General features: G+C 41.6%; 1 protein-coding gene across 3 annotated transcripts in view; it reads right to left on the bottom strand.

The window, feature by feature from the left end:
• The window catches only part of TM9SF4 (transmembrane 9 superfamily member 4), a 318,186-nt gene extending 306,817 nt beyond the window's left edge, over nt 1–11,369 (bottom strand). For all 3 annotated transcript variants that reach the window (XR_012716888.1, XM_075276856.1, XM_075276854.1), the window contains exon 1: nt 11,335–11,369. Coding sequence is in view for 2 of the 3 variants with exons in the window: in XM_075276856.1 (XP_075132957.1) it covers nt 11,335–11,349 (15 nt within the window). In the remaining variant the exon portion in view is untranslated. The remainder of the gene's footprint in view (nt 1–11,334) is intronic.
• Nucleotides 11,370–11,845: the final 476 nt, after the last annotated feature.

The following is an 11,845-nucleotide window of genomic DNA, read 5'->3' on the forward strand; positions in this document are numbered from 1 at the left end:
TACTTTTTAGTTATACCATTTTAGGGAATGTCTATTGCTTAGATCACCTTTTATTTAAATCAGAGGCAAAACGATGAGAAAAACCCGGCAGGTTTAGCACTTTTGATTTTGACGTTCAACGTACAGGAAAAATATTAGTAGACCGGGCATTTTCAGACACAGGGATTCCTAATGTGTATGTGTTTCACAGTCATTTTCTACTTTTATATGTATTCTAGGGAAAGGAGGTGATTTAGAACTTTATTTTATTTTTTTAACTATTTATTAGCCCCCCTTAGGGGACTTGAACCTGCAATCATTTGTTTGCAAGTCCCTTAAGCAGCAATACAAGTGTATTGCCGTCTATGGGAGATTCTATACATTACTATTGCGGATGGTCATGGACCAGCCGCAATAGTAATATAGCAGTGACAGGCCTGGGAGCCTTCAGTAGGCTCCCGGCTGTCACCAGAACAGGACCAATATCGCAGGAGCCGGCCTGCAACTTTACAGGTATGGGGCTGGTAGGTTCTGGCCCTGGTGGGTATTTTACACTTTGGGGGGAAGGGAGCGTTACGTTTTTATGCCCGCAATTAGAATGCATTCTAATTGCGGGTATTAGCTGCGGGCCTCCGCATATAGTGGAAACCTGGTTGCTATGGCGGCCACTCTGCAGCAGAGCGGCCGCCATTACAGACCCGGCACCCGCTGTAATAGAACGATGGGCCTGTGCCGGGGCCTGTGGCATCGCTACTTTCCTGTCTTACAGGAAGCCAGCAGCGGCAGCAGCGTGGCGATGCTGCAATTCCGCACCCTCCACATTCAGACTATAAGACGCACCCTCATTTTCCCCCCCAAATTTTTTTGGGGGAAAGTGTGTCTTATAGTCTGAAAAATACATCAAAACGTTACATATACTCTACGGACTGTTTTCTGATGCAGTTCCCCAGACACCTTAGGCCGGGTTCACACGATGTCTTTTGGTACGTAATGTGGCACGTAGACGGCATGGGAGCTTTTGCGGGCCGTACACGTGGCGCTATTTTGCGGCTGTGATTTTGCAGTGGCCGCAAAATAGCGCCGTGTATACGGTCCTGGCTCCCATTGAAATCAATGGGAGCGTGTACGGCCCGCAAAAGCTCCCGCGCTGTCTACGTGCCAAAAGACATCGTGTGAACCTGGCCTAAAATGCTCTGCAGGGGCCACAAGACATCTAATTATGCTGTCCCAGTAGCCCCCAGGCAAATTATACTGTCCCCCAGTTTTCGGTAAATACTAATTCTCCCCAAAATGGCCCTCACACTGTAGTTGTGACATAAATTAAAAAACAAAAAAACAATGAACTCTTAAAGGGCGTTTACACTACCGTTGGTGACAGTCAGCAGTCTATTGTCCGTTACAAGATTTTAGCAACAGAAACTAGCAGAACCGTCAGAAATCCGTTAAAATTTCCATTAACTTCAATGGGATTTTATCTTGTGTCAGTTAGTGACCATTTATACCCAATCTGTCAGAAGTCTAATTTTTTTCGAGCGGACAAAAAAAATCTTACATGCAGGACTTTTCTGTATGTTAGAAAAAACGAATGGCAAGTGTCCATTATTTTTTTTTTAATATTGAAGTGTATGGGCAACAGACTAATAATGGACTGTAACTGATAGCTATCAGTTAGTGTCCGTTATTTTGTGTGTTTTTTTTTCTGCACATGTTCAGAAAGCAGAAACACAAGAAAAAATGGACACTAACTGATGCTAGTGTGTCTTTTTTTTAATGGATCCATTAAATGGATCACATTAAAATCTGTTAGTGTCCATTAATGTCTGTTATGATAGGTGTCCGGTTTTTTGTACAGACACCTTTATAACGAAATTCAACAGTAGTGTGAACCCTGCCTTACCCACCCTCATTCCCTGAGAAGTTTGGTGCTCTTATCTGCAGCTCTATATAGTAGGTCTTCAGCAGGCAACACTAGCAGATGTCTGAGTGTTAGAGCAGGAATAGCTTCCTGCTTCACTGTTCTATTCAATGAAATCAGCATCCTAAGCGGTTATGTAAGGACACATATGATGGACAAGCTCCGGATGGCCCAGACAGACCACCAACCAAGAGGATGCCAACTGCCAACAAGTAAAAGTAGTTCCCACACTTGTCTCTGCCAGATGGCAGCACTTCACTGCCCAGTCACCATATTTATCACCAGTCGAGCATTTATAGGACCCATCTAGGATGCCAAATGAAGCAACCTACTAGTGTGCAGGATCTATAGGTCCAGTTGCAACACCTGTGGGCAAACGTGCTGCATGGTATCATACAGAACCTGTATGCCTATATGCCCAAATGTATTTCACCTTGTATCCAGGCTAGAGGTGGCCCAACAGGGTACTAGAGCTTAGAGCCTCTTTTCAATTGTCTCAGTTTTCCTCAATAAGCGTATCCACCAGTAATAATGTAATCACACGCTATATATATATATATATATATATATATATATATATATATATATATATATATATATATATATATATATATATATAGTTGGCGATGATGATTCGCCTATATTCAGCAAATTGCTGCCGTCGATGGTTTGGCTTTTGACGTTTCGGCAGCTCTCAAGCTGTCCTGCTGCTGAACTTGTTCCTCACACCTGTGATTGTTTCGGTATCTCAGCAGCTCGCTAGGATGCCCTATAATGAGCGTGCTGTTGGCGTCGATGATCTGCCTGTTCCAGCAGCTCTCAAGCTGGTATGCTGCTGAACTTGTTCCTTGGACCATGCCTGATATTGTTCTGGCATCTCAGCAGCTAGCTGGGACGCCATATAATGCTCTGGCGTTTCAGCTGCTCAAAGAGCCGCTTGACGCCTACCTTGCTCAGCTCCACTTCAGAAGAACTATGTTGACTTCTGGTTACCTTCATAGCTCTTCTTTTTTGAAAATTTTGCTGCAAATTAGATTTTCTTTTTCCTGGCATGTTTAAATTTGGGTATCTGACCATTTGGATTAAAGGGGTTTTCCCATCTGAGTGTGTCAGCCTGGAGCTGATCAGATAATATACAAATATGTGTACACAATGGACTCAGTGTTATCTGTGTGTTTACATACAGAAATAACAGACCTGGCTTTATCAGCAATCTCCAATTAGCTGAGATAAAGCTCCAGGCAAGAACAGTTTAACATAGTACATGAACATCAATTCATAACAGTCGTGAACATGTCATTTACCGAGATAAAAAGTAGCCTGTGTGTTAATCAAGGTAACAAACTATGTGCCAAATTTCATCAAAATCCACTCAGCTGTTTTTGCATGATTGAGTAACAAACATACAAACTTTCACATTTAGATTAGAATATTAGTAGGATAGGATAGGAGATATCTCTATCTATCTATCTATCTCTCTATATACAGTCCTATGAAAAAGTTTGGGTACCCCTATTAATCTTAATCATTTTTAGTGGCGTTTGCAGCAGCCATTTCAGTTTGATATATCTAATAACTGATGGACACAGTAATATTTCAGGATTGAAATGAGGTTTATTGTACTAACAGAAAATGTGCAATATGCATTAAACCAAAGTTTGACCCAAACTTTTTCATAGGACTGTACATCTCACTAGCTTCTGCCCGTGACTTCGTTCTGGGTTGTTGGCATCAATAATCTGCCTATATTCAGGAAATTGCTGCCATCTATGGTTTGCCTGCTCCGGCATTTTGGCAGCTCTCAAGCCATCCTGCTGCTGGCCTTGTTCCTCACATCTCAGCAGCTCGCTGGGACGCAATACAATGACCATGTTGTTGGTGATGATGATCCGCCTGCTCCAGCATTTCAACAGCTGTTCTCCTGCTGCTGAAATCGTTCCTCGCACTGTGCTCGTGATTGTTCCGGTATCTCAGCAGCTTGCTGGGACGCCATATAATGAGCATGTTGTTGGCGTTGATGATCCGCATGCTCCAGCGTTTTGGCAACTCTCAAGCTGGCCTGCCGCTGAACTTATTCCTCGCGCTGTGCCCGTGATTGTTCTGGCATGTCAGCAGCTCACCGGGACGCTCCGTTTGAGCTTGGGGACTTCTGACTTCGTTCATAGCTTTCCTTGTTTGCAACAAATTAGATTTTCTTTTTCCAGGAATGTTGAAAATTGGCTGCCAATTTGGATTAAAGGTGTTTGCCTATGTCAGTTTGTCAGCAGTGCCTGGAGCAGATCAGATAATATGCAAATGCATGAACACAAACCACAGAGGGTTAGTGTGTGTGTTTACACAGTGAGATAACAGACCTGGCTTTCTCAAAAGCTGAGATAAGAGTAGTGTAATATAGTATGTGAACATCAATTCATAGCAGTTGTGAAGCCATGTCATTTACTGGGATAAAAAGTAATTCTATGTTTTAATTGAGGTTACAATCTATCTATGTGCCGAATTTCATTCAAATCCGTTCAGCCGTTTTTGCGTGATTGAAGAACAAACACACAAACATCCAAACACAGAAACTTTCACATTTATAATATTAGTATTAGTAGGATAGGATTATAGGATAGGATTAACTTCAAACATATAAAGTTTAATTTCACTCGGTGTATTATTTCTTTTACTCAATGAGTTATAACACTATTACACTATATATTACACTGTTTGTATATTAATACAAACTATTGTTCATCCAACAATAAGGGCTAGTTCACACGTGGGCAAAGGGGAGGTTTTTGACAGCGGAATTCGCTTCAAAAACCTCTCCTTTAACATGGTGGTCTATGTAGACCACTAGCTTTTTTTTTCCTCCTAGCGTTTTCCGCCTGAAGAAGCGACATGACCTTTCTTCAGGCGGAAAACGCCTGAAGAATTGCATAGAAGTGAATGGGAGGCGAAAACCGCGCGGTAAAAAACCGCGCGGTTTTTTGCACACAAAACCGCGCGTTTTTTTGCAAAAAAACGCGCGGTTTTCGCCTGCAGTTTCTATAGCACATATAGGAAAAAAAAACCCTAGCGAAAACCGCTAGCGAAAACCGCGTCAAAAACCTCGTCAAAAACCGCGTGGAATGCAAAAAACAGCGTCAAAAAAACTCCTCGAGGTTTTTTACCTCGCACAAATAAGCTAGGCGGTTTTCACGTGTGAACTGACCCTAAGGATGCTATCACACAGGTCTGTTGATAGAAGAATAAAACAAACTCATAGCTCTCAGAACAACTAAAACTAAATATTTTTGACAATAAATGATTATTGTTCAAAACTGGTAGAACACAAAAAAACCCCATCAATGTAAATTTGATATTGCTATAATCATACTGACCGAAAAAAAAAGCGCGAGGGACTCGCATTGAAATCAAAATCCGCCGTCAAAATCTCAATGGAATGCACTGGGGTTCATGACATATTCACATCCCCTAACACCCCCACAAAAGGGTCACTTCTGCAATAGAAAGGTCTAAACAACCCAAAATGTCCATATCGGTTACAGCTACACAATGACATGCTCTGTTAAGCATTGAAACCCATCTAATGACTGTTTATGAAGTCACAAAACCAACTGCGACTGACCTGCCGCAAAAAAATACAGCCTTTTGCACTGCTATCGCATACAACTCTACCATCATGTACCATTATGCTAGCCACATGTGACTCCCCCCCACCCCACACATGGTTTTTGTTATAGTAGGTCTGAAACATGCTGTTGCGTTGTATAGCCATAGCCTAATGTGTACGTGTAAATATGAAGACACTATGTAATCTACCTATGTTTTAGATGTACATAATAAATAACACACACAAACCTTAATTTAATCTAATTATATCTGTTGTGACCAGGATGCTTTGGGGGTCAAAGCCTAGCCCCGATAGTTACTCCATGTGCAGCAATGGTGGGCTTTTTTTTTCTATATTATAACAAAAAAAAGACCATGCCGTACCCTGATGCACCTCATGAGGATAAGCTATGAGAATTTTGCTCTGACTATTAATGTAATTCTGTACTATACTATTATACCGCTTTTTCAAATTTTTTTTTGTATATCTACCGTATTTTTCGGACTATAAGACGCACTTTTTTTCCCCCAAATTTTTTTTTGGGGGGGGGGGAATAAAATAGTAAAAAAAAAAAAAAAAAAAAAGCTTTAAAAATATGAAATAAATAAAAGTTCTAAATCACCTTCTGTTTTTTTTTTCAATACAAGGTGATCTAAGCAATAGATATCCCCCAAAATGGTATAACTAAAAAGTACAGCTGGCCCCGCAAAAAAAAAAAACGCTCTATGCATCCCCGTACAGCTGCAGGGTCACCTGTCAATGTGGCCTTGCAGCTGTTGCAAAACTACAACTCCCATATATTAAATATTTTACCAGTTTTTGCTTCAAAATTTTTTCCCCTATTTTCCTCCTCTAAAACCTAGGTGCGTCTTATAGTCCGAAAAATACGGTACATAACCAAATAAAATTAAAGAGATGATAGAAAGTAGTCACAGCACTATGGCAAGAGATTTGTCCACTACTACATCTACAGATTATGGTGACAGAATCAGAATAGATATCACTGACATGGTAATGAACCCCCATCAATCTTCGCTTCTGACTGCACTATGTCAGAACATAAGTCTCATCCTCTTGAAGACATTTACATCAGTATGACCATACTGAACATCACGGGTAGGCAACCTTTGGCTTTCCAGCTGTTGTAAAACTACAACTCCCGGCATGCATACTTGCCCTACTGTTCTTAGAACTTCTATGGAAGTGAATGGAGGATGTTGGGAGTTGTAGTTTCAGAGCAGCTGGAGTGCAGAATGTTGCTGACTCCTACTCTGTGTATATAGTCCACCATTCCCCATTACTTGAATCAGCGGAGAGAGAGATAGAGACAGCTTCAGAATCCGTTTTTCTTTTAGGCACTAAAGCAGAGAAGTCTGTGAATAACATCTCGGCATAGTGGATTCACCAGTTAAGATTGATTCAACAAAAAGTTATTTGGGTCTACTGCCTCCTATGGGCAAGAATATAGCTACTACAATACTGCCTCCTATGAACAAAAATATAACTACTACAATACTGCCACACATGGACAAGAATATAACTACTACAATACTACCCCACATGTACAAGAATATAACTACTGCAATACTGCCCCACATGTACAAGAATATAACTACTACAATACTGCCCCACATGGACAAGAATATAGCTACTACAATACTGCCACACATGGACAAGAATATAACTACTACAATACTGCCCCACATGGACAAGAATATAACTACTACAATACTGCCCCACATGGACAAGAATATAGCTACTACAATACTGCCCCACATGGACAAGAATATAGCTACTACAATACCGCCACACATGGACAAGAATATAACTACTACAATACTGCCCCACATGTACAAGAATATAACTACTGCAATACTGCCCCACATGTACAAGAATATAACTACTACAATACTGCCCCACATGGACAAGAATATAGCTACTACAATACTGCCACACATGGACAAGAATATAACTACTACAATACTGCCCCACATGTACAAGAATATAACTACTGCAATACTGCCCCACATGTACAAGAATATAACTACTACAATACTGCCCCACATGGACAAGAATATAGCTACTACAATCCTGTGACTATCTACTACAAGAGAAGACCCCTTCACTAGGATCCCCTGACTGACTTTCCAGGAATAATACCTAGTTATCCTTATATTTTTCATGGTTTATTGTTAGAACTCTCGCATAGTAAGCCAGTAGAATGTTCTCATTGTTTTTTTAGCCTACTGTGCATATTCTTTAACCAGATTCTGCAGATCTTTCCATAACATCTCTATTGTCTGACACTCCTTCCACTCCCACATCTTTAGCTGGAAGAACCTGCATGAAGTTCAACATTTTCCATAGTGGTTTTTGCCCTCAACAGGATCCCATTATCTTGGATTACAAATACTGTATATTTTCTGTTCTGTCTAGTCTTGGTATTTTGCTCCCTTTCCCTCCCCTGGTGTTTTCCCAGGTACATCACGGTGTAATGAGACTGTGCACAGTTTTATCCTTATGAATTCCTCACAAATACTATTCAGCTACAAGTGTGCTTTGATTCTGTATTACTAGGTCTATGAGGTTATAGCACATCTACAGACACTATATGCACACTATCATGGGCCCTGTATGGGTCTGTGTGCTGTCCATGTTCTCTTCTAACTCATACATTTTAACGAGTGAACCCAGGGTGCAAAAATCGTCCAGAATAGGACCTATCCCCTGTCCTATCCTATTTTCTATAGTTGATTTAGGGGGCTACCATCTTGCCTGAGCTTTTCCTCAGCTCTGTTAACAGCACTTATAGCACAGGCAGCAATATTCACAAAAACGTGGTTTAAAAAGTAGGTCATTTTTTGTGACACATTCCCTTTTAACTTCGTAAACAGATTGTACCACGATTAGAAGTTATCCTCTATTGATAGGATAGCAGATAGCATAACTTGTCCGACAGCTGGGACCACCACGATCCCAAGAACAGGGGTTCAGCTCCCCTGTTGATCCATTCATTCTTTATGGGAGCACAAAGAAATCCAAGACCATTATAGTTACCAATGGCAGGATGTGGACCCTCCGATCCTTCTTTCAAAGGATTAGAGCAGTTTCGATGACAATCCTACCAAATCTAATGTACCTATTTGAAACTCTGTCCCTATAAAGAGACTTGTAGGTATTAAATATGTGAATCCTACCATTTATTTGGGCTCACAAGCAGCACAGAATAGCTAAGTGTATAATGTTAGCTAAAAAGTACAAGGGAAAGCTGAGGCCCCACGTTGTGGAAATGCAGTATTTTTTATGTAGATTTTGCTGAAGTTTTTTGAGCCAAGATTGGATTGAGCAGAAAATAGAAATATAAGCTCTTACCAACATTTCCCATTCCTATTGTTGCCATTCTTGGCTTTTGCTCAAAAAAAAAAAAAAAAACACCCAAAACCCTGCGTTTCTACTTTGTTTTTGAAATTGATGGCCCATCTATATGGAGCTCTCACCGTACAACTGTGGCAGCGAGTGTAGGTACTGTATTGAAGTCTATGGGGCAGCACTGTAGTATCTACACTCACCACTAGTGTTAGTATAGTGAGTGGTCAGCACTACCCTCTCTCGCTGCCTCAGTACAGGTGATCTGTGGGGGTCCAGGGTGTCATACCCCTGCCCAGTTCTAATATTGATGAGGAGGGGGGGGGGGGGGGGAGCGTATCACCAATGATCTATTGCCAAGTCCAGCAGAAGCCTATTAAAGGCTTTCAAGCTTATCTGGCATATACTTCTATTACTGCTGTATGCAGCCTGTAATAGAAGTGTTACAATTTTGCAAAGCACTATATTACCGTGTGATAAAACATTTAATTCATTAAATAAAAATAAGTAAATCTAAATGTGGTATCCCTGGAATCATACTGACCCATAGAATACAGGTGACATGTCATTTTGGCCGCACAGTGACTACCACAAAAACAAAGCCCATACGAACATCACAAAAACACATTTTTTTCCCCCAATATCACCCCATTCTGAATTGTTCTTTCAGGTTCCAAGTACACTCTATGCGTAAGGAAAGGATTTGGTGAAGTATGTGAAAGACATCACTGGATTCTTTCTTGTGACCACTGTTGCCAATGATTGAACTCAGTGGCAAGGACTTCCCAAACAGAACCTGCGATCCTCCAAAGACCTCCTACTCCATTCTTCATACAACCATCTCCAAGATTTCTCCCGTGCATCCCCCATACTCTGAAACTCCTTACCAAGACACATAAGACTAACACCCACAATAACAAGCTTCAAGAAGGCCCTGAAGATTCACCTACAACCTCCAGTAACGCTACTGCCACCACAGCACCATCTGAACAGTCTCTTCCCTCATAGATTGTAAGCCCTTGTGGGCAGGGCCCTCTATCTCACTGTGCCAGTCAGTCACTGTTAGTATTGTATTTGTTTTGTACATTTTGTGTACCATATGGAAACCCTTAAACGTAAAACACCATGGAATTAATATTGTACAGCACGTTTGGAATTAATGGTGCTATATAAATAAACAATAATAATAAAAATAACTTTATTGGTAAAAGCCCAAGCATGTCCTGCACCGGAACGCAAAGGGGTAACTGTCTCTTTTACTGCTACGTTAGTGAGTATAATAAAAACACATTGGACAACTCCTGTAAGGGTTATTTTCCTATTTGTCTGAAATGGGTTGCTCAGGGAGATGCAGGGCTTGTTACAGAATCAGTTCAAACATTAAAGAGGTTGTTCAATCTCAGACTGATAACCTAGCCATAGGATAAGTCATCAGCATGTTACCTGTGGAGGTCCAACATTCAGACCCCCTCACTGATGATCTGTTCCAGTGCTGGAAGCTACAGCAGTGGATGGCAGAGTGCAGAGGTTCTCCTATTCAAATCATAAGAGAGGCGCTACACTTTCCTAGGACCACCCCTTTGCAGTGGACAGGGCAGCTGTGCCACTCCTATTAACTGAATCAGAGCAGCCTGCAAAAGGGTTCGGGTGTCAGATCCCCCCACAGATTCCATAATGTGGATAGGTCATCAGAAAGAAAAGTCAATTTTGGGGGCCAGACAACCCCTTTAAAACCCTGTAGTAAACTGGAGATGTTACAGCGATAATTCCCCCATACTATCAGCGCACTACACTTGTTCAGCAGGTGCGCACTCTTTGGCCATAATGGAACTAAATCATAATACTAATGCTTAAAGGCATCTATACATTCCAATGGATGCCCCACCCAGTGCTAACAATAAAGGTAACCCCATTCCTGGCTTATATTCAGCTCACTGACATGATTTGGGATGATCCTGTTCCTGGTAGTCCGGCAGTAATGCAATACCAACAATGTGGCCCTACAAACAGCATATCATGAGTTAACCAGTAGCTTGTCTCTACTAATGGGGGATGAATAGAAGAGCTAGCAGACAATAAGTCACTGCACAGGGCATACACAGCAGGCTGTCATGTAAAAGACCACTGCCCTAAAAGAAGCCTCATAGGGGAGAGTCCCCCTATTATTATATCTGAGGCTGTGTCAGCATGTACTGTGGGGTCTGCAGCCGCTCCTCCTATAGACTGACTAGCAAACATAACAACTAGGTGATAGAGGGGTTCAGGTACAGATACTGGAACACAAGGAATAAGGGGGGTTTATTCAGATCCCACTTCCGGGATACACGGCCCCTCAGCTCCATTTCCGGTTCCGCTCTCACCTCCATTCCTCTCCGCCACCCGCTACATCTCCCCCACATTCCCAAACACACGCTCCCTCCAGCCTTCTTAATAACCGAAACCCCGAATCCGAGGAGACACCGACTCCAACACTCACCGCAACGGCCGCCATCTTGGATCCACGTGTCCCTGGTTACGTCACCGGAAGTGACCAGTCCCTTGACTACCGTGGTTTATTGCCATGGGAACCGGAGTCGACCCGAATTGTTCATGAAAACTATGATGTGTATACAGGTCAGGATGAAAACTATGATGTGTATACAGGTCAGGATGAAAACTATGATGTGTATACAGGTCAGGATGAAAACTATGATGTGTATACAGGTCAGGATGAAAACTATGATGTGTATACAGGTCAGGATGAAAACTATGATGTGTATACAGGTCAGGATGAAAACTATGATGTGTATACAGGTCAGGATGAAAACTATGATGTGTATACAGGTCAGGATGAAAACTATGATGTGTATACAGGTCAGGATGAAAACTATGATGTGTATACAGGTCAGGATGAAAACTATGATGTGTATACAGGTCAGGATGAAAACTATGATGTGTATACAGGTCAGGATGAAAACTATGATGTGTATACAGGTCAGGATGAAAAC

This window comes from Leptodactylus fuscus, chromosome 6 (genome assembly GCF_031893055.1).
Source record: "Leptodactylus fuscus isolate aLepFus1 chromosome 6, aLepFus1.hap2, whole genome shotgun sequence".
NCBI lineage: Eukaryota > Metazoa > Chordata > Amphibia > Anura > Leptodactylidae > Leptodactylus > Leptodactylus fuscus.